At 53.1% G+C, this 24,823-nt stretch overlaps 2 protein-coding genes across 2 annotated transcripts in view; one reads left to right on the forward strand and one right to left on the reverse strand.

The window, feature by feature from the left end:
• AXDND1 (axonemal dynein light chain domain containing 1) overlaps positions 1–10,441 on the reverse strand; it is a 55,255-nt gene extending 44,814 nt beyond the window's left edge. Inside the window, exons 1-3 of the mRNA XM_032962420.2 lie at positions 10,346–10,441; positions 3,498–3,588; positions 1,548–1,649 (exon numbers count right to left, since the gene is read on the reverse strand). Of these exons, the coding sequence (XP_032818311.1) occupies positions 1,548–1,613 (66 nt within the window). The 5' untranslated portion in view covers positions 1,614–1,649; positions 3,498–3,588; positions 10,346–10,441. The remainder of the gene's footprint in view (positions 1–1,547; positions 1,650–3,497; positions 3,589–10,345) is intronic.
• Positions 10,028–24,823, forward strand: part of LOC116947046 (EF-hand domain-containing protein D1-like) — a 47,979-nt gene continuing 33,183 nt past the window's right edge. The window contains exon 1 of the mRNA XM_032962421.2: positions 10,028–10,798. Within this exon, the coding sequence (XP_032818312.2) occupies positions 10,302–10,798 (497 nt within the window). The 5' untranslated portion in view covers positions 10,028–10,301. The remainder of the gene's footprint in view (positions 10,799–24,823) is intronic.

Consider the following 24,823-nt stretch of genomic DNA (forward strand, 5'->3'; position numbering starts at 1 on the left):
TGGATTCGGGGGCTGGACCAAGGAGGACGTGGAGCAGAGCTGAAGTCAGCCAGCAGTGGAGAGAGGAAAGCAGGAGCTGAAGTGGAAGCAGCCAGCAGTGGAGAGAGCACAGTGAGAGCAGAGAGAAGCAGCCAGCAGTGGAGCGAGCACAGTGATAGCAGAGAAGCAGCCAGCAGTGGAGAGGGCACAGTGAGAGCAGAGAGAAGCAGCCAGCAGTGGAGAGAGCACAGTGAGAGCAGAGAGAAGCAGCCAGCAGTGGAGCGAGCACAGTGATAGCAGAGAAGCAGCCAGCAGTGGAGCGAGCACAGTGATAGCAGAGAAGCAGCCAGCAGTGGAGCGAGCACAGTGATAGCAGAGAAGCAGCCAGCAGTGGAGAGAGCACAGTGAGAGCAGAGAGAAGCAGCCAGCAGTGGAGCGAGCACAGTGATAGCAGAGAAGCAGCGGAGAAAGCACAGTGATAGCGGAGAGCAGAGACGAAGCAGCCAGCAGTGGAGAAAGCACAGTGACAGCGGAGCTGACGGAGAAGTAGAGATTGGAGAGACAAAGGCGGCGAGTCGAGTGAGGCACGGCGAGCGAGTTGTGGCAAGCAAGGGAACTGTGAAGCATTGAGGACATGTGGAGAACTGTAAATAAAGTGGTGTTGGAAGAAAGACAAAAGTTGTCCGAGTGAAATCAACCACTACACCTGTATAAAAAACACACCTGGGAGCCAGAAATCTTTGTGATTGAGAGGGGGTCAAATACTTTTTTCCCTCATTAAAATGCAAATCAATTTATAACATTTTTGACATGCTTTTTTCTGGATTTTCTTGTTATTTTGTCTCTCACTGTTCAAATAAACCTACCATTAAAATTATAGACTGATCATTCCTTTGTCAGTGGGCAAACGTATAAAATCAGCAGGGGTTCACATTTTTTTTTTCCCTCGCTGTATATATCTGCTCCACAGGGTGCAGATTGGGTATATGCATAGCCTTCCATACACATGCATATATGTGAACTTCTTTGCACCGCACGTAGCCAACCGCACTAATCGGAGGGCAGGGGAAGGACAAACTAAACACCTGTAGTCAAGCACACTAAATATTTTAAACAGCAAGGTTAGATTAAACAGGATGAAATAGATGCATTCGTCTCCATTGATACGAAATGGTCTATTACCAAACCAACCAGAATGGAACCCATTTTGTCAGATCCCCGAAGTTAAGCAGGCCGCAGCCTGACTAGTGCTTGGATAGATCCCTGTCAGGCATGAGCAGAGGCTGCTCCGTAGTGGGTAGCAGAGGACATTGCAGCAGAAGCCATTGTTGTCCTATAATTCTACACTCCCATGTCATTGCTATTCCCTCATTGACCAGCGTGGCGAAGGACGGTCAAATAACACCCACAGTCTGCACAGTGTGTAGAGAGATCCTTCTCCAAGAGTGGATTAACAAAAGGGCTGTACACGATATTAAAATACGTATGAAGACTTGCTGCAAACTAATGTACTGGGCATGAACGCCGTGTTGAGAGTGATAAAAAAAACCGCATGGTCGCTGTGTCACCATCATCTTTGCCCGGGCCGGGGTGAGAGAAGAGAGCAGGTCCAGCGGGATGTGGTCTGCACACATTTTTGTCTTGCGACCTTGGCCAAACTTTTTCACCACCTGTGTGAAATTCCCAAGGTCAGTTTCTCTATGCACAGCAAAATCACCTCACTTTAACTTATACGGCACTGGATGGCGTAATTTAACGTCTCCAAGTACCGAACATTAAAGGTTGGCGGTAATTAACATTAACATGCAGACACAAACGCGTAAATAATTATGGCTGTCGCCTGATGAGGCTGATTGTAATTACCGGCGAAACGTAGTACTTAATTGTAAATATTGTGGGTTTACTCTTCAACACACCGATGTGCTGAACTCGTAACTAATTGCCATGTTTTGTTTAAGTGACAAACCTTACTACCGTAATTGGCTGTGTCAGATGGTGGCGGGTTTAACGACACAATTATATTTACGTGATTTAACAACAACAACAACAAAAAACCTCTATTTTGCATAATATTGGTCAGGAAAGCCGACGTGTTAAAATGAACACAAGTTTAGTGATGAATTGTGACATGTGGCCACATCTCTCGTACTTTACCAACAGAGGGTCAAGTACAAGAAGATCGTTTGAAGAGGGGGGGGGGGATTTTCTTACGATTTATTTTTTCAAAGGGGAGTTAGGTGTGGATTTCCAACGTACGATGTCTTTAAATAATACATTATCCCCTTCACTCATGTGGCTTCCATTTCAACGTGTGACAACAAGTTCGACTTTCACATTTATGGTGTTCCACCAGGTGAGAACTCTGGCTACAAGGATAGTCTCACGTGACATGGATAAAGAAAATTACAAAGCAATAATATAAAAAGTACAACAATGAAGTAAATATAAATCTTGAGCGCAAACAGCCACGTTACAAAAGAAATGGATAATAGTACACAAACATAATCCGTATGAAATATAATTAATATTCAACACAATAGTTGACCGAGACGAGTTGGTTAGGTTAAATTCACAGTGAAACAGAGTTAACAGAAACATCAACATAGATCGAGGGTGATTATTGCACGAGCGTGGCACCAGAATCAGAATCATTTTATTTCGACTGGAAAAACCCGATGATCTACGAAGCTCTTTTTCGCCAGACGTCCAGGCCAGGCTGGGTGTGAAGTCGAGGAACTTCAGCACGACGGACTCTAGTGGTGAGCGCCACTGCGCTACGAACCCGGCCACTTCGGTTCAATTCGCGGCCACGGCCACCAACAGTGGCGAGCGACACCTCAATCACCCGAGGGCTCCATACTCACGACACCAGAATCAGAATATTTATTTATACAGTAGGAATCCGATGAGCTATAAAGCTATAGTAAAAGGTTTTACCCTTTTAACTGGCACAAAGACTGACACCTCCATTCAAGGCATCATGTTTGCAATAACCACAACACAAGCAGTCAAAATGCAAACAAAAGAGACAACTCTGATAATAATATGCACCGTCCCCGAATTTGATTGGTCCACACCCGAGACGGCTTTTTGGCACAGATGTCCAGTGGGGGCGAGGTCAGAACGTGACAACACCAACACAGAAACACGATAGGAATGCAAAGTATAGGCAAGGTAAACAAATCACAAAAAAAACACAAATAAAATTAAACTATTTTTTTCCTTACCACCTAAAGCCCACTGAGGTATTAAATTATTTTTTTAGAAGCGACCTGGCCACAAATGACAAAAGCTCAACAAAGTAGTGGCTTATCGTTGTGTGGAAATGTATCGCAGCAAAATTAACCCGCAAGGGCCCAACGCGGTGAAGTATGGTGCGACCAACATACACCGCGCGCCTCTCGGAGGCCCTAACCCAGCAGTAGATCGAGCTTTGTACGTAAACAGCAGAGAATGGTGTTGTTGTTGTTGTAGTGAATGTATGATGCTGCTGTTGTTGTTGTTAGAGAGAAACTCACCGGGCCTGGGCGCGAGTTTCCCTGAGCGGCGACGGGACGCGGTTCCTAGGCAACCGTCACGTGACCGCTCCAGCACGCCTCGTCACGTGACCTGCAAAGCCGTGAGTGAACGTGTGTGTACGGGGAGCCCAGGTGTGAGTGAGTGAACGTGTGAGCACAGGGAGCCCACGTGTGAGTGAGTGAATGTGTGGACACGGGGAGCCCACGTGAGTGAGTGAACGTGTGAGCACGGGGAGCCCACGTGTGAGTGAGTGAACGTGTGGACACTGGGAGCCCACATATGAGTGAGTGAATGTGTGGACATGGGGAGCCCATGTGTGAGTGAGTGAACGTGTGTGCACGGGGAGCCCACGTGAGTGAGTGAACGTGTGAGCACGGGGAGCCCACGTGTGAGTGAGTGAATGTGTGGACATGGGGAGCCCACGTGAGTGAGTGAACGTGTGAGCACGGGGAGCTCACGTGTGAGTGAACGTGTGGACACGGGGAGCCCACGTGTGAGTGAGTGAACATGTGAGCACGGGGAGCCCACGTGTGAGTGAACGTGTGGACACGGGGAGCCCATGTGTGAGTAAATGAACGTGTGAGCACGGGGAGCTCACATGTGAGTGATTCAACGTGTGGACATTGGGAGCCCACGTGTGAGTGAGTGAACGTGTGAGCACGGGGAGCCCACGTGTGAGTGAACGTGTGAGCACGGGGAGCTCACATGTGAGTGAGTGAACGTGTGGACATAGGGAGCCCACGTGAGTGAGTGAACGTGTGTGCACGGGGAGCCCACGTGTGAGTGAACGTGTGAGCACGGGGAGCCCACGTGTGAGTGAGTGAACGTGTGAGCACGGGGAGTCCACGTGTGAGTGAACGTGTGAGCACGGGGAGCCCACGTGTGAGTGAGTGAATGTGTGGACATAGGGAGCCCACGTGAGTGAGTGAACGTGTGTGCACGGGGAGCCCACGTGTGAGTGAGTAAACATGTGAGCACGGGGAGCCCACGTGTGAGGGAACGTGTGAGCACGGGGAGCCCACGTGTGAGTGAGTGAACGTGTGTGCACGGGGAGCCCACGTGTGAGTGAGTGAATGTGTGGACATAGGGAGCCCACGTGTGAGTGAGTGAACGTGTGTGCACGGGGAGCCCACGTGTGAGTGTAATTTTCACGGCTGGCTGTATTTGCGCCTTGGGAGGGTTGTGTGGCCATACTTCACCACGTTGGTCAGCAGTTTGTGAAGGCGTGAACCATATGCGTGCGGTAAAATAGATTATTTTTTGCACTGCCCTCAATTCAGCCTCCGCAGCTCACGTGACCCTTTCCAGATAGCAGTCGCCCATCCATGCACTCACGATGCAGGCTTAAACCTGCTTAGCTTCCAAGATGTGGCGCATTTCGCGTGTGTGGCAAATCACGCAAGCTCCCGTTGTCCCGCTGGGGATGCCGCGCCCTTCCGGAATAGCGAGTCACTCATTGTGTCACTCACTGTATCACTCGCTGTGTCACTGACTGTATCACTCGCTGTGTCACTCACTGTGTCACTCACTGTGTCATTCGCTGTGTTACTCACTGTATCATTCACTGTGTCACTCACTGTGTCAATCACGGTGTCACTCCCTGTGCGACTGTCATTCGCTGTGTCACTGTGTCACTCACTATGTCACTCGCTGTCACTCACTGTGTCACTCGCTGTATCACTCACTGTGTGACTCACTGTGTCACTCGCTGTATCACTCGCTGTCACTCGCTGTCACTCGCTGTGTCACCCGCTGTGTCACTCGCTGTGTCACTCACTGTGTCACTCACTGTATCACTCGCTGTGTCACTCACTGTGTCACTCACTGTGTCATTCGCTGTGTTACTCGCTGTATCACTCACTGTGTCAATCACGGTGTCACTCCCTGTGCCACTGTCATTCGCTGTGTCACTGTGTCACTCACTGTGACACTCACTATGTCACTCGCTGTCACTCACTGTGTCACTCGCTGCATCACTCACTGTGTCACTCACTGTGTCACTCGCTGTATCACTCGCTGTCACTCGCTGTATCACTCACTGTGTCACTCGCTGTGTCACTCACTGTGTTACTCGCTATATCACTTACTGTGTCACTCGCCGTGTCACTCACTGTGTCACTCGCTATATCACTTACTGTGTCACTCACTGTGTCACTCGCTGTCACTCGCTGTATAACTTACTGTCACTATGTGTCACTCGCTATATCACTTACTGTGTCACTCGCTGTGTTAATCACGTTGTCACTGTGTCACTGCTTTCGCCCTCCGCCTTCCACCAACGTGCTCACTGCCCACATACGTGCTCACTGCCCTTTCCAGCACATCTGATTATCTCGGTTGGCTACGTACGGTGCGAAAGAAGTTCAACATACCACCCTGGTCCAGCCTGCAACTCCACTCAACTGCACTCAACTCCGCACTACCCCACGCAACTCCACACAACTACACACAACTCCACTCAACAACTCCACACTACCCCACACGACTACACACAACTCCACACAACTACACACTACCCCACACAACTACACACAACTCCACTCAACAACTACACACTACCCCACACAACTCCACACAACTCCACACTACCCCACACAACTACACACAACTACACACTACCCCACACAACTACACACTACCCCACACGACTACACACAACTGCACACAACTACACACTACCCCACACAACTACACACAACTCCACTCAACAACTACACACTACACACTACCCCACACAACTACACACTACCCCACACAACTACACACAACTCCACACAACTACACACAACTCCACTCAACAACTCCACACTACCCCACACAACTACACACAACTCCACTCAACAACTACACACTACCCCACACAACTACACACAACTCCACACTACCGCACACAACTCCACACAACTCCACATAACTCCACACAACTACACACGACCCCACACAACTACACACAACTACACACAACTCCACTCAACAACTCCACACTACCCCACACAACTCCACACTACCCCACACAACTCCACTCAACAACTACACACTACCCCACACAACTCCACACTACCCCACACAACTCCACTCAACAACTACACACTACCCCACACAACTCCACACTACCCCACACAACTACACACTACCCCACACAACTACACACTACCCCACACGACTACACACAACTCCACACAACTACACAGAACCCCACACAACTACACACAACTACACACAACTCCACTCAACAACTACACACTACCCCACACAACTCCACACCACTCCACACTACCCCACACAACTACACACTACCCTACACAACTACACACAACTCCACACAACTCCACACAACTCCACTCAACAACTCCACACAACTACACACAACTCCACTCAACAACTACACACTACCCCACACAACTACACACTACCCCACACAACTACACACAACTCCACACAACTACACACTACCCCACACAACTACACATAACTCCACACAACTACACACAACTCCACTCAACAACTCCACACTACCCCACACAACTACACACAACTCCACACAACTCCACACTACCGCACACAACTCCACACAACTACACACAACTCCACATAACTCCACACAACTACACACAACTCCACACAACTACACACTACCCCACACAACTACACACAACTACACACAACTACACACAACTACACACAACTCCACTCAACAATTCCACACTACCCCACACAACTCCACACAACTGCACACTACCCCACACAACTACACACAACTCCACACAACTACACACAACTCCACTCAACAACTCCACACAACTACACACTACCCCACACAACTACACACTACCCCACACGACTACACACAACTCCACACAACTACACACTACCCCACACAACTACACACAACTCCACTCAACAACTACACACTACCCCACACAACTACACACAACTCCACTCAACAACTCCACACTACCCCACACTACCCCACACAACTCCACTCAACAATTCCACACTACCCCACACAACTCCACACAACTACACACTACCCCATACAACTACACACAATTCCACACAACTACACACAACTCCACTCAACTACACACAACTACTACACACTACCCCACACAACTACACACAACTCCACTCAACTCCACACTACCCCACACAACTCCACACAACTATACACTACCCCACACAACTACACACAACTCCACTCAACAACTCCACACAACTACACACAACTCCACACAACTACACACTACCCCATACAACTACACTCAACTACACACAACTCCACTCTACAACTCCACACTACCCCACACAACTCCACACAACTACACACTACCCCATACAACTACACACAACTCCACTCAACTACACACAACTCCACTCAACTACACACAACTCCACTCTACAACTCCACACTACCCCACACAACTACACACAACTACACACTACCCCACACAACTACACACTACCCCACACAACTACACACAACTCCACTCAACAACTACACACTACCCCACACAACTCCACACAACTCCACACTACCCCACACAACTACACACAACTACACACTACCCCACACAACTACACACTACCCCACACGACTACACACAACTGCACACAACTACACACTACCCCACACAACTACACACAACTCCACTCAACAACTACACACTACACACTACCCCACACAACTACACACTACCCCACACAACTACACACAACTCCACACAACTACACACAACTCCACTCAACAACTCCACACTACCCCACACAACTACACACAACTCCACTCAACAACTACACACTACCCCACACAACTACACACAACTCCACACTACCGCACACAACTCCACACAACTCCACATAACTCCACACAACTACACACGACCCCACACAACTACACACAACTACACACAACTCCACTCAACAACTCCACACTACCCCACACAACTCCACACTACCCCACACAACTCCACTCAACAACTACACACTACCCCACACAACTCCACACTACCCCACACAACTACACACAACTACACACTACCCCACACAACTACACACTACCCCACACGACTACACACAACTCCACACAACTACACAGAACCCCACACAACTACACACAACTCCACTCAACAACTACACACTACCCCACACAACTCCACACCACTCCACACTACCCCACACAACTACACACTACCCTACACAACTACACACAACTCCACACAACTCCACTCAACAACTCCACTCAACAACTCCACTCAACAACTCCACTCAACAACTCCACTCAACAACTCCACACTACCCCACACAACTACACACAACTCCACTCAACAACTACACACTACCCCACACAACTACACACTACCCCACACAACTACACACTACCCCACACAACTACACACAACTACACACAACTCCACTCAACAACTCCACACTACCCCACACAACTACACACAACTCCACACAACTCCACACAACTACACACAACTCCACATAACTACACACAACTACACACAACTCCACACAACTACACACTACCCCACACAACTACACACAACTCCACACAACTACACACAACTCCACTCAACAATTCCACACTACCCCACACAACTCCACACAACTGCACACTACCCCACACAACTACACACAACTCCACACAACTACACACAACTCCACTCAACAACTCCACACAACTACACACTACCCCACACAACTACACACTACCCCACACGACTACACACAACTCCACACTACCCCACACAACTACACACAACTCCACTCAACAACTACACGCTACCCCACACAACTACACACAACTCCACTCAACAACTCCACACTACCCCACACTACCCCACACAACTCCACTCAACAATTCCACACTACCCCACACAACTCCACACAACTACACACAATTCCACACAACTACACACAACTCCACTCAACTACACACAACTACTACACACTACCCCACACAACTACACACAACTCCACTCAACTCCACACTACCCCACACAACTCCACACAACTATACACTACCCCACACAACTACACACAACTCCACTCAACAGCTCCACACAACTACACACAACTCCACACAACTACACACTACCCCATACAACTACACTCAACTACACACAACTCCACTCTACAACTCCACACTACCCCACACAACTCCACACAACTACACACTACCCCATACAACTACACACAACTCCACTCAACTACACACAACTCCACTCTACAACTCCACACTACCCCACACAACTACACACAACTACACACTACCCCACACGACTACACACAACTCCACTCAACTACACACAACTCCACTCTACAACTCCACACTACCCCACACAACTCCACACAACTACACACTACCCCACACGACTACACACAACTCCACTCAACTACACACAACTCCACTCAACTACACACAACTCCACTCTACAACTCCACACTACCCCACACAACTCCACACTACCCCACACAACTCCACACTACCCCACACAACTACACACAACTACACACAACTCCACTCAACTACACACAACTCCACTCTACAACTCCACACTACCCCACACAACTACACACTACCCCACACGACTACACACAACTCCACTCAACAAATCCACGCTATCCATGTGAAGCTCCACCTCAGCCCACTCCACGCCACCCCGCGGCACCGCGCGGCCCCCCGCCCCCCGCGTGCCGCCACGGGTAAATTTAGCGCGGGGCGCGGACCCGCGGGTCAGAGCTGCGGGGAGACGAGGAGGAGGACGCGGATTAGGAGGACGAGCTAGGGAGAGGCCATGGCGAGTGACGAGCTGGCTCGGAAGCTGCAGCGGCGCCTCACCATCGGCGCTGCGGAGGAGGAGGCGGCTGAGACGCGCGCCGCCGTCGGGGTCACAGCGGGGACCGAGGGGCCCCCCTCTCAGGGCCCCCCCTCTCAAGGCCCCCCCTCTCAGGGCCCCCCCTCTCAGGGCCCCCCCTCTCAGGGCCCCCCCTCTCAGGGCCCCCCCTCTCTACCCTCCCCCTCTCAGGGCCCCCAATCCCAGGGGCTCCGCCGCGCCTCGGCTCCGGCCGGAGCGGGACTCCAAGGGTCGTGGCGACCCCGAGCCGAAGGGACCGAGGGGATGGGAGGGTTGCTCGGTTGGAGCAGCCACGGGAACCGGGATTTGGGGGAGCGAGTGGAGCCGCCTCCCGCGGAGAGGGGGCCCCGGATCATCGCGGGGGAGAGGGGAGGAACCCGGGTCCCCGAGCTCCTCTCCCGAGCGCAGAGGCGCGAGGTGGAGCGCGTCTTCCGACTGTGAGTCACAGCGGCGGCGACGCGGCCACTAGAGGCGCCAGCATCACCACCACCATCATCATGACTCAAAATCATCATCATTCTGCGTCGTGACTCAAAATCATCATGTTCATCATTAATTCTACATCATTACTCCACATCATTATCATCATCATTCTACATCATCACTCCAAATGATCATCCTAAATCATTCTACATCATCACTTCAAATCATTATCGTCATCATTCAACATGATCACTGCAAATCATCATCTTCATCATTCTATATCATTACTCCAAATCATCATCATGATCATAATTCCAGACGTGACAGCTCTTCCTTCGGCACGGATGCCACATTGCACATATGCTGTCTCATTGTGCACATACGTGTATGCCCGATCCATGTATCATGTCCATGTGTATTACACACGCATCATTGTGCTATAAATGTCCACATGTGTATTACACACGCATCACTGTGTTCATGTACGTTGTCACACCATATATATGCTGTATATAAACCCAACCCCCTGTGTGTTGGTTTGTCTGTACGAACATTTACAAACTTTATACAAATCCAAATTTTTGACAAAGGTAAACTAACTCATCTTTTAATTTTACCAGGTCAGGCCCACTGAACTATATAGCTATTTTTCAGAAACGACCTGGCCACAAATTATAGCTCAATGAAGTGGCTTATCATGTGGACATTTATAGCAGCCACATACTCTTAATGCGCAATGTTGATTCTAAATATGGAGAGGAAAACCGAAGGACCTGGAGAAAAATCCACGCGATCGCGGGGAGAGAGAGAGAGAGAAAAACGCGCAAACTCCAAATACACAAGCAGGGTCGGGATTAAACCCACGACCTCCTGTTAACCAGGCGAGGTAGTTAACATCTCGCCACGACGGGCACACATTTGGTATCGCTGGAAAGCCCCCCCGTCATCTGAGGGTGTGCAAGTAAAGTATTCTACGACCTTGCGTGACCGATTTTTGAGCGAAAAACAAAACATAATCCCACTCGGTGGACTACCAATCAAATTTCGATTTAAAGCTTTCGTGACTGCAGGGATTCATATTCTTGGTTCTTTCGGTAAAGTCACGTAGAAGGGAAATAATAAAATAATACAAATAAAACAATACAATTCTCACGACGTTTCGATTGCAAAATTTTCTTGCTGTGGTTTTCACACCTGATGATGATTGCTTGTGTTGCAATCGAAACGTCGTGAGAATTTTATTGTTTTATTTTTATTATTGTATTATTTCCCTTCTACGTGACTTTACCGAAAGAACCAAGAATACTAATCAAATTTAATTTCGATTTAAAGCTTTCGTGACTGCAGGGATTCATATTTTTGGTTCTTTCGGTAAAGTCACGTAGAAGGGAAACAATAAAATAATAAAAATATAAAACAATAAAATTCTCACGACGTTTTGACTGCAACACAAGCAATCATCATCAGGTGTGGAAAACCACAGCAAGAAAATTTGAAAAAAGTGGTGGTGGTAGTTACATTGGAGAAACCAAACGACATGTCTCGGACCGCATTCGTGAACACAAAGCAGACCTAAAACACGGTAGATCCAACACCTCGGCCGTGGCAGATCACTGTTATAATTCAGTTGGCTCACATTACATTGACTTCTCCAAGACAGAGGTTCTTTGCAAGCCATCTGGCTACCATGAGAGATTCGTTCATGAGGCTATCCACATACAAACACAGAGACAATTTCAACCGAGAAGATGGACTCTGGCTTAGCAGTCATTGGAAGGATTTGATAAACCATTTCGGGTCTTAATTGATTGGCCAGCTTTGGAGCCTGCTTAGCTTCTGAGTTCTAACGGAGATCGAGCGCATTCCGGGGCATTTGGTCACAGGCGGTTGGTCAGCCGTGAATGGGCACAAAGTAAAGAGGGTCGCGTGAGTCGCAGCGCATAGGCCACTGAAATTGTAGCCTTTGGCAGAGGTGACCCACTGGATTGAGGTTGGGGCGCCACGGTGGCGAGATGTTACTTACTTCGCCTGATATATAGGAGGGCGTGGGTTCAATACCTGACGCCTGCTGTATATTTGGAGTTTGCGTCTCTCTCCCCGTGGTCGCGTAGATTTTTCTTCGGGTCCTCCGTTTTTGTTCCCTTCACGTTTAGAATCAACATCACGCATTTCTAGTATTTGGCTGCTATACATTTCCACATGATAAGCCACTTCATTGAGCTATCATTTGTGGCCAAGTCGCTTCTGAAAAGGAGCTATAAAGATCAGTTTGCCTTGCCTGGTAAAATAGAAATACAACGTTTAATAATTTCACTGCAAATGATGTAGAAATCCCACCACAGGACTGAGGGTCACCCGTGTGGGTGACGCTGCTCATGGCTTGTGTACGTCTCTCTGTGCAATGCCCGGTGCTCTACGAGTCGGTGGTTTTGCGTGGCCAGTTGAGAACTCGAGAGGCCACGGTAAGAACCTAACGTGGGTCGCCACGATGAGAAAAGCGATAACGTAGCAACTTCAGTACGACAGTAAAGCAAACTTAATCGGAGCAGAAGCAATCGCATTGCAAAATTATATTTAAAAAAACTGTCCACAAAGAAAAATACATTATAAATTAAATACACTGTCCGTTTGCCAAAGTTGGCTCGGATAAATTAACTTTTTAAAACACATTTATTGTCAAGATAAGTGACAGAAACAACATGGATTGCAGGTGATTTGTGTTATTGCGCTCGTGTCAACAGACCAGGACGCGCGTCCAAAAATAATGACGGATGAGAGCACCGAGGCAGCGGGACCTGAATCTTCACTTTGGTGGGAGTTTTGTTTTAATCTTCCCCCACAAGTAAAAATAATTCTCCAGTATAGCGATGATGGCAGCTCTGGGAGGTGTTATTTTTAGGAAGATGTGTGTCCAGGCGTCCCGTGGAGAGGCGTGACCATGGTTACGCATTGGTGGACACGTTGGTGGACACGCTGGTGGACACACGCTAGTGGACACACTGGTGGATGCACGCTAGTGGACGCGCTGGTGGACACGCTGGTGCACACGCTAGTGGACGCGCTGGTGGACACACGCTGGTGGACACACGCTGGTGGACACACGCTGGTGCACACGCTAGTGGACGCGCTGGTAGACACGCTCGTGGACGCGCTGGTGGACACATGCTGGTGGACACACGCTGGTGGACACACGCTGGTGCACACGCTAGTGGACGCGCTGGTGGACACGCTCGTGGACGCGCTGGTGGACACATGCTGGTGGATACACGCTGGTGCACACGCTAGTGGACACGCTGGTGGACACGCTGGTGGACACGTTGGTGCACACGCTAGTGGACACACGCTGGTGGACACACGCTGGTGGACACGCTGGTGGCCACACGCTGGTGGCCACACGCTGGTGGACACGCTGGTGCACACGCTAGTGGACACGCTGGTGGACATACGCTAGTGGACACGCTGGTGGACACACGCTAGTGGACACGCGCTGGTGGACATGGTGGACACGCTGGTGGACACGCTGGTGGACACGCTGGTGGACGCACGCTAGTGGATACGAGTCCGTGAGGTGGCGATGTCATTCCCACGCCGTTCACCCACTCCAAGCCACGGTTGTGGTGGCGGCAGGGTGGTGGAGGTGGTGGTGGCGGCAGGGTGGTGGAAGTTGTGGTGGCGGCAGGGTGGTGGCGGTTGTGGTGGCGGCAGGGTGGTGGAGGTGGTGGTGGCGGCAGGGTGGTGGTGGCGGCAGGGTGGTGGAGGTGGTGGTGGCGGCAGGGTGGTGGAGGTGGTGGTGGCGGCAGGGTGGTGGTGGCGGCAGGGTGGTGGAGGTTGTGGTGGCGGCAGGGTGGTGGAGGTTGTGGTGGCGGCAGGGTGACACTCGCGTGTCATAGTAGCCAGTTCCTGCGTTCGATTCCTGACGTGGGCACCTTTCTGCGTGGAGTTTGGATGTTCTCTTCCTGTTGTGTGAAAAGTTGCTGTCTTAAACAAAGACAAAGATCTCCCATATAGCCTCAACAGACTTTTGGGGCAAGTGCTGTTTCCCAAGTGGCGATGTTTACACATCGCACCACGTACTCATTTGAGACTGAGTCGACCTAAGGGAGGCTCAGGACCGGTTCAAATAATCGTCACTGGTGCTAGTCGTGAGCGGGACTCGTTACTCGTGTCGCCGTGTTCGTAGCGCACAGCGAGCTAACCACTGCACCACGTACACACTCTGGTGACAGGGAGCTGACGGCGCAGTGTGGTGACTCACCCACCCACCCACTCATCCACTCACCCAACGTCAAATGCATTTTGGGAGCAGTGCGCAGTTATGCATCAAGTGTCCACCTCATCTTCCGTAGTTTGTGCTGATCGGGTTCAGTGTTGCTCGTTATTTCTGGTAAAGTTGAAAGCCTGGCAATGTGGTGGTGGTGGGCTCGCTGATGAACTGTGTGTTGTGGAAGGTGGAAACCGGGCAGTGTGGTGGTGGGTTCGCTGATGAGATGTGTATGGTGGAACCTGGGAAGTGTGGTCTTGGGCTCGCTGATGAGCTGTGAATTGTAGAAGCCAGGCAACGTAGTGGTGGGCTCGCTGATGAGCTGTGTATTGTAGAAGCCAGGCAACGTAGTGGTGGGCACACTGATGAACTGTGTGTAGTGGAAGCTGGGCAGTGTGGTAGTGGTGGGCTGGCAAGCAGTTGTTTGCGTGAAGACCACCAGTTGGTCTGCGTTGTTTAGATGCTGGAATTCGCTTTTGCGGAGTTTGGCCGAGTTCAGCATCACGGCGAATATCGCGTGGTGCGATGTGTGACACCGCAGGAAGCCAAGACTGTGGTGTACATTTTATAGTTCCTTTGATGGTCCGCACCACGCTCGCTGCTCCAAGCTCCATGCGCCACGCTCGCTGCTCCGCGCTCCCTACTCCGCGATCGCTGCTCCACGCTCCCTGCTGCACGCTCTCTGCTGCACGCTCTCTGCTCCACGCTCTCTGCTCAGTGCTCTCTGCTCCGTGCTCCCTGCTCCGTGCACTCTGCTCCGTGCTCCACGCTCGCTGCTCCATGCTCTCTGCTCCACGCTCTCTGCTCAGTGCTCTCTTCTGCATGCTCTCTGCTCCGTGCTCCCTGCTCCGTGCACTCTGCTCCGTGCTCTACGCTCGCTGTTCCGTGCTCTCTGCTCCACGCTCGCTGCTCCGTGCTCTGCTCAGTAATCCACGCTCTCTGTGCTCTCTGCTCCGTGGGCACTGTGCGTGTGTCCGATCCGCGTGTCACAGCGGCGATATGCTCCGATAGAAAACTTTCTCCTTCACATATGTCGCCGTGCTGCTATTTACGGTTAAAATTCAACTTCAAAAACGTTATCCTGCTCTGGTTCTCTCTCATGTCGTTTCATCATTTCACTCCAATCTCCCTTCCGTAGCACCGTGTAACCAGGGGTGGGCAAATTTTTTGACTTGCGGGCCACAATGGGTTCTAAAATTTGACAGAGGGGCGGAGCCAGGAACAGATGGATGGTCAAAGTGCGCCATCTAATGGGGAAATGGGGGCATTACAGGAGAAATGTAAAATTTAATTTAATGATAATATTTGGACAAGTTCGGCGGGCCGGATTAAAAAGCCCAACGGGCCGTATACGGCCCGGGGGCCGTACTTTGCCCATGTCTGGTGTAGACCCACTCTGCTGTATACTCCAGTGGTGTCCCTCTGTAGTGGCATCAGTGGAGGCCACTGCATGAGGTATAAGCCGGCCTGTGTGAGGCACGATGCGCGCCGCTCACACCAGCCACATGCAGTGTCAGCCTCTGGCGGTTAGGGGGCGAGAGTGCCAGGGACGGTGCAGGGGTTCACCGGGGGCCATGGCACTCCAGGTGAACCCGGAGGCCTGGTGACCGGAGGTACCGGCCGAGGGGCCCCAAGAAGGGGGCTGGGGGGACCACGGGACCAAGACCAGGTCCTTCTCGAAGGCTCAAGAAGGGAGGCGTGGCTAGGAATGGAGGAAGCCCCGGGACTGGCAATATAAGCCGGACCCCAGAACGGGTCAGGGGGCTGTTGTTGCAAGACTGAAGACAGAAGCCGTCACCTGGAAAAGACCTGCCCGACTACACGACCCGGACCCAAGCCAGGGTCCGGTCCGGGATAGCCACCCCGTGTGAGCTAGGGTTAGATAGCCCGGAGGAGATATCTCCCGAGGGTAGCTGGTGAAGGGGCAGTTATACCTCTTCGTGTTTTAGAGCTTATTGTGAAATAAACGTGTTGCCTCCACGTTTATTTCACAGTTGTAGTGGTTCACACGATGCCTCCATCGTGTGAAACACTACAACTGGTGTCAGAAGTGGCCACATAGTTATTAAGTAACTGGCTGAATGGAGACGAGGAGCAGGGCGACAGCCCCGGGGTTGGCGGCCCTGGAGGGGGGTGAAGAAGCACCACCGGGCGAGCAACACGCCGTCCGGCCGCTCGGGGGCTCGCCGCCGTCAGGGAGGGTGCTCCAGGCAGCTTCCGCCTCACCGAGCTCCTCCATGCAGCGGCGTCAATTTTGGACAAAATTCATCGCGGGGGGGCGGCGGTGGAGGAGGGGGGAGTGGAGCCACGTGGGGCTACGGCTCCCGCCACCGCTTCCAAAGTTCCCGCCGAATATGTAGAAGTTCCCGCCGAAACTCTTTGCCAACCGGAGGTCTCCGCGGCTCCCACCCAATTTTCACGCCAACCGGGGACCGCTGCGTCACGCTTGGCGTGACCAGTGCAGGGGGCCACCATCTTGACGGTGGAGAGCGGCGGAGTTCCCGCCAAAAGTGACAGGGAGCAGCTGTTGGCGGCACGCGTCCCATCTCTCCAGCAGCACCTGCCCGTTCTGGGGGCGACTGGGCCGCCTTCCAGCGGCGCTTCCTCATGAACTGCGAGATGGCGGGGTGGACGGAGGCTGAGGTGCTATGGCCACTTCCCGCTGCCCTCGACGACGACGCTCTGGCAGCCCTGGTCACCATCCCGCCAGCTGATTGTGCCACATTGCACCAGGCGTTGCAACAGATGGCGGCGATCTACGGACCGCCGTCCAACACTCGTCACCACTTCGCCGCACAGAGGCGTGGGAACACTGAAACGCTCCTCGCCTTCTGCAGTGCGCTGCTGACGTTGGCAAAGGCCGCCTACCCCCGGATGGACGAGGAGGGCATTGATGCCCTGGTGATGGAAATGCTCCTGTCATTAGCGCGGGAGCTGCGGGTGATCCTCAATGCCATCGACGGCACCGACCTGTGCTCCCTGCAAGTTGCACGGAGCATCCAAGCGCATGTGCTTCTCCAAAGGGTGATGGGATTGGCAGCATGTGCTGCGCCCTTGGAGGTGTGCAGTATATCGCAAGTGCCAGCTCCTGCCCAGGTCTTCGCGTCAACCCCGAACGGCGGATGGCAAAGGGATGACCGGCTGCGTCAAGACGGCGCTCGCCAGCAGGGGAGGACGTTGCCGTGACCGGAGCGGGGCCTCGTCTCCTGCTTCAACTATGGCCTGCGAGGCCACGTTGCATCGGGCTGCCAGGCGCCTCAACGATGCTTCCCCAGGCCCCAGCCATCGTCCGCCCGACCATCCTCCTCTCCATGGCAACCCAAGGCGAGTCGCGACACCACACACACTCGGCCCCTAGTTCCCTTTCACGCATCTCATCATGTGTCAGTACGGGGGAGTGCAGAGTGTGTTCGGGCTGACTGGCCACTCTGACCGAGTCAGTAGTTGGAGTTGGCCCATAGGGTGGTCACTGCAACTGTGGGTTCGTCGGTTGTTGTGGGTGTCGTTCTGACCTGCAGCATTGCGGTTGAACGCAGTGCCGATGCGATTTATCGGTCTGTCTGGTAGACCGAGAACCCTGACGTGTGGAGGAATAAACGAGTGACGTTCACAGGAACAGTTGTACATGAACTTTTTTCGCAACGTAGTTAAGCAACCGTGCTAATAGGGGGTTCAGTTACCATGGTAGTAGCGATAGACTATTTTATAGGGTGTAGTCCTAGTGTAGTGAGTCCAACTTAGTCGCAAACGTTATTCTTCAGAGGCAACACATTTATTTGTAACACGTATATACAAAGGGGTAATTGCCCCTTTACCAGATACAGCCTAGGGTGGTGACCACCCAGCTAACTACACTATACGTAGGAGTTACAGCTACGAAGGATCCCCGGCCACGTGTTCATGTCTCTTCAGACATAGGACGTAGAACATAGAGCTTCCAGTTTGTAGAACGAAGTGACCCTGGTCCCTCTTAGGGACCCACCTTATATCCTCCCGGGTCGGGGCCGGCTCCGCCCATGGCCCCGCCCACATTTGCGAGCGTTCTAGCTCCCTCTCGATCCCTCTCGAGAGCACTCCCCGGACACGTGATCACCCCCTAGCCCCCCCACCTGAGCCCCTCTCGGTGGACACTCTGGATCACGTTCCTACGGGGTCAACCAGAGTGCTATGGCCCGGGGCAACCCTGTCCCTGGGCTAACACTCTCCCACTCCCCATTGTGGGAGGCCGCACTACACGTCATGCGTGGTGCCCGCGCTATCCCAGCGCTCACCAAGCCCCGCTAGGGCTGGTACTACTCCCACCTACGGGGTGTACGCGATGACCGTGCATTGCATGCTGTGCTATGCTAGAGCCGGCCTCACACAGCAACACATACGGTGCTGTCCGCGATGTAAGTACATTGCATGCCACGGCTCTCCCGGGCTGGCACCATACAGTGTTTATTCAAGATTTTGGAGATCTTTTTTGTGATCCCCACAATGTAGGGTAAAAGATCACCAAAATCTTGAATAAACACAAGATCCAGGTCCGATGTGATTCCGGACATACAGTACCCTGGTGTCTACAAACTAAGTTGCCTCTGTGGTAGTAGTTACATTGGAGAAACCAAACGACATGTCTCGGACCGCATTCGTGAACACAAAGCAGACCTAAAACACAGTAGGACCAACACCTCGGCCATGGCAGATCACTGTTATAATTCAGTTGGCTCACATGACATTGACTTCCCCTAGACAGAGGTTCTTTGCAAGCCATCTGGCTACCATGAGAGATTCGTTCATGAGGCTATCCACATATACAAACACAGAGACAATTTCAACCGAGAAGATGGATTCTGGCTAGCAATCATTGGAAGGATTTGATAAACCATTTCAGGTCTTAATTGATTGTTCACGCTTACGGTGGCTTTCAGACCGCATCAATTATTTTCGTCTCCCCCCTCCTCTTTCCCGAACATAGATGGACTCGTCCATCTGAATAACTGCCAAATTGCTCTCCGTGGTGCTAACGTTTAAAAACCGCCACTTTTTTTTCAAATTTTCTTGCTGTGGTTTTCACACCTGATGATGATTGCTTGTGTTGTAGTCGAACGTCGTGAGAAATTTATTGTTTTATATATTTTTTTATTTTATTGTTTCCCTTCTACGTGACTTTACCGAAAGAACCAAGAATATAATATGTATTTAGTTTGTTCTTCCCCCTGCACCATCCGATTAGCCGGTTGGCCACGTACGGTGCGAAAGAAGTTCAGCGTACATACAGTTGACACGAGTCGAGTCGAACGAGGAGTGAACTCGTATGTATGTTGAACTTCATTTGCACTGTACGTCGCTAACCATGCGAGTCAGAGGTGAGCTGGGAAGCGCGGATGCAGTGGCAGAAAGACGGTGTTGGGGTTTCCTGTGCAGCTCTGAGCCAACGGTGAAAATTCCTCATTGCTATGGTGGGGGAGAGTCTATCCATTGGACAACCACTTGTGACTTCCTCATGAAGTGGTACTCGTGTTGTTGCTCCTGTAGGAATGATGGGCGGAGTGAACCCCCCCCACCTCCACAACCAATCACGAGCCGCTAGTTCCATTGTGGGGGCGAACATCCCCCGCCATCACTGAATTGTCGGGGCCGTTGCCCACCAACAATAGATCTGCGGGCAAGGCGAGACTCGCGACCAAACATTAGGAATGGGGTCTGTCCAGTAGATGTGTGCACTGTGGTGGCATAGGCAAACAGAGCATAGGGGAGGTGTTCGTCTCAGTCCCGTTGATTCGCGGCTGCCATGCGTTTAAGCTTCTTGGCTAGAGTCTGGTTCATCCTCTCTACCATCCCATTTGCCTGGGGGTGATACGCCGTAGTTCGGTCCTTCTGGATCCCGAACTCCCGGCACAGCGCTTGGAATAGCTCTGCCTCGAACTCACTACCATGGTCAGTAATGACTCGTTCGGGGATCCCGTGCTTAAGTATGTAGTGTTCCACGAATGCTCGGGCCACTACGAGGGCTGTCTTATCGGGGATGGCCACCGCTACGGGATAGCGTGTGAAGTACTCCACCGCTACGAGAATATATCGGTTGCCCCGGTGGGATCGCGGGAATGGTCCCTGCAGGTCGATCCCAACCAGCTGGTTCGTCCGGCTGACGCGGAATTATCTCAGGGGTACCTGGTATCGCGCTGGTTTCGGCCCGCATTGCTGACACGCGCGGCAGCCCTGTACCCAGGCGGCCACGTCTTGTGCCAACTTGGGCCAGAGATACTGGCGATGCAGGGTTTCCCGAGTGCGCCGTTCCCCGTCATGGTCCCCGAGCGGGTGGTCGTGTACTAGCCTTAGCAGCTGGGGCCGTACCTGGGCGGGAACGCAGATGCATCCCGGCTGGCCGGCTTCGGTTAGTTCCCGTACTACCCCGTTCTGCACGCACAACCGGGCGTACAAATCACTCCAGGGTCCCGGTAGGGCATCCTTCTCCCGTAGGGTCGTCTCCACCGCTGCCAGATCTGGATCCCGCAGCTGGGTCCGTCTCAGTTGCTCGTCGTCCAGGCCCGGGAAGGCGCAGCCGACGTCCTCCTGGATCCGATCGGGTGGGGTTGGGCGACCCATCGGGCCCCGGGGTGTGGGCTCCGTGCACGTCGAGTGGTCCCCCGGGTCCCTGGTTCCCCCTGCCGGGGTCTCTGTTGCGCATACTGCACTGTCTCTCACCGGGGGGGGGGGGGGGGGGGTTAGTCTCGGTGCGCTCCTGGGGGCCCACCACCTGCCGGCAACGGCCCCCCGTGAAGCACGGGCAGACTTCCTCCACCCTTGTCTCGGCGCACATCATGGGCCGCCTCGACAAGGCGTTCGCGTTTGCGTGCGTACGCCCAGCTCGGTACTCAATTTGCAGGTTGTACTCCTGCAGCTGCGCCAGCCATCGGGCCATCTGCCCCTGTGGTTCCTTGAATGTAAGGAGGAACTGCAGGGCATACTGGTCGGTGCGCACCCGGCATTTCCTGCCATACAAATACGGTCGGAACTGTTTACACGCGAAGACCACGGCATACAGTTCTTGACAGGTCACGCAATCATTCAGCTCGGCCCCACTCAGGGTCTGACTGGCGTATGCGATGACCCGCTCCGTCCCACCCTGCACCTGTGACAGCACCGCGCCCAGCCCACTGCTGCAGGCGTCGGTGTCTAAAATAAAATCAGTGGTGAAATCGGGGAAAGCTAGGGTGGGGGTGTGGGTAAGGTGGTCTTTGAGGGTGGTGAAGGCCATCTGGCAGGCCTCTGTCCACTGATAGGGGTTCTTAGGAGAGGTGAGTTGGGTGAGGGGGCGTGCCACCTCGCTGAATCCCTTTACGAATCGGCGATAATAGGTGGCGAACCCCAAGAATGATCTGATTTCCGTCAGGTTCCTTGGCCGTGGCCATTCCACTACGGCGCGCACCTTCTCGGGATCGGTGCGCACTCCTGCCTCGCTTACTCGGTGTCTGAGGTACCCCACCTCGCGCTGCGCAAAGTAACACTTACGCGGCTTGAGTTTGAGATGGGCTGCTCGCAATCGCTGGAACACCTCTCACAGCCTGGACCAGTGCTCAGACAGAGATCTACTGAACACTATCACGTTGTCCAGGTAAATCAGGCACTGTTCCCACTGCAAGCCCCGCATCACCAACTCCATCAACCGCTGGAACGTCGCGGGCGCGTTAGTGAGTCCGAACGGAAGCACTCGAAACTCGAACAGTCCCATCGGGGTGGTAAATGCGGTTTTATGCCGATCCTCCTCCGCCATCTCCACCTGCCAGTACCCGGATGCCAGATCGAGGGTGGAAAAATACCGTGCTCCTGCGAGGCTGTCAAAGGTGTCATCGATGTGCGGTATGGGGAAGGCGTCGCCGAGGGTGACTGCGTTCAACTTTCGGTAATCAACGCAGAACCGGGTCGATCCATCCTTTTTCGTTACTAGCACCACCGGGGCAGACCAGGGGCTCGCCAAGGGCTGGATTATGTTATCATGTACATATCCGCAACTGCCTCCTTGATCTGGGTACGTTCGGGCGCGCCCACCCGGTATGCGGGGAGTTTGATAGGTCGGGCTGCACCGGTGTCAATTGTGTGCTTAACAAGGTCTGTCCGACCTACATCCGAATCGTGCTCACTGAACACGTCGGCATACTCCTGCAACAACTCGCGCAGCTGATCGGCCTCCCCCTTAGGTAAGTCTGCCCAAGGCACATGTAACGCGTCATGCAAGGGGATGATCTCGGCTCGGGGAGTCGGGCCGACTCGCCAGGCCAGGTCCCCATTGTCCTTGGGGCGGCCAGGATCCTCCGCCCAGAGCGCAAACACTGAGTTGTTAGAGTGGCGCGCGTGCAGGGGGTGTATGGTAGCTACTGTGGTGTGCCGTCGTAGCATCGCCGGGGTACTGTGTGGGTTAAACACCCGCATGAACAGTCGCCCCCCATCTGCGTTTACCAGCGTGGCTGACCCTACGACTCCGTATCGCACTGCCAACTCCGGGTGAGGGGTTAGCATTACCTCGCCCGATGGTCGGTGTGTGGGGTCGGCGGAGGGGGTTGCCAATGGCACCAGCATCTCGGCGAGCGGCCCGATGGTGACGGCCAACACTAGCGTAGCGGCCACGGGTGTGAAGCGAGGGCGATTCGGCTCGGGTCCCAGGAACGGGATCCGCTCCCCGCTGCCCTCCACGGTGGCGCATCGCTGGCGGGGCTGCACGTTGAGCCCCAGCTTTTCCAGGAGGTCCGTACCTGCAATACACTCGTGGCACAGCACACTCGAGACGTAGAATTCCTGTGTGCACACCTGGTTTCTGAGACGGACCTCGAGGGAGATCCTTCCCAGCAACCCCATCCCGGCTCCGCTCGCTGTGTGCAGCGCGCGGATCCGGGACCTGCAGGTGGCTCACGTCAACCCCGAGTACGCTGCAGTGCGGGGCGCTTACGAGTGAGGCTACGGCCCCCGTGTCCAGTAGGATCCAGGTGCACTGCCCGTTCACCTGTCCTTCCACCAGTGACGTGGCCCCCGTGATTCCCGCCACCAGCTCCCGCAGCCAGTCGCCTGTGCTCACCGTGTCCCTGGGTGTTGTGGTCGGAATCTGCGTGGGGGTCACTCGCTCACCATTATTATCGTCGTTCTGCAAAGGGACCGTGTTGACTGCACCCCTAGGTGGTCCACTCTCTAGGGGGCGTTGGCGTTTAACCGTGGCGCGTTTCTAGCGCGGGCGATCTGGGGACAGTCCCTCATGAGATGCCCTTGATGGTCGCACAGGTAACATGCTCGGGGGGCGGTCCCATAGGAGGCCCCCTGCCCATCCCTTCTTCCCCTTCCCGTACGCAGCTGTCCCAGGTCGGACTCTAACTGGGACACCCGCCCAGCCAGTCCCCCTACTGTGGAGCGTAGCTCCCCCATCTCGGACTGGATGGCTTTCATATTTTTACTCGCTTCCTCACGTGCGTGGGTCACCTGGCCGGCTACATCCTTTATGCCCGTCTGTATTCCCGCCACCCATCCCGGGGTTGTCTCGCGGGATACCGGAGGCTCCCTTTCCCGATCCCTTACCGTCCTGGCGAGCTCCTGTTCCTCCTCTTCCTCCTCTAGGGACAGGCTTACGATAGTGCGCTCCCGTCCCAGTCCTCGGAGCTGCGCGCGTTCTCTAGAAATTCTTTCACACTTACGCGCGCGCTCGACAAGGGCATTAAAGGGAAGACGCGTACAGTTCATGTCTGGCTGCCACCACGCCGTGCGAGTCAAGTATCGCTGGATTTTCTCGGCGGCCAGCTCCTCAATCACC

This window comes from Petromyzon marinus, chromosome 28 (assembly GCF_048934315.1).
Source record: "Petromyzon marinus isolate PM22_M1 ecotype Great Lakes invasive population chromosome 28, UKy_Petmar_22M1.pri1.0, whole genome shotgun sequence".
In the NCBI taxonomy this organism is placed as follows: domain Eukaryota; kingdom Metazoa; phylum Chordata; class Hyperoartia; order Petromyzontiformes; family Petromyzontidae; genus Petromyzon; species Petromyzon marinus.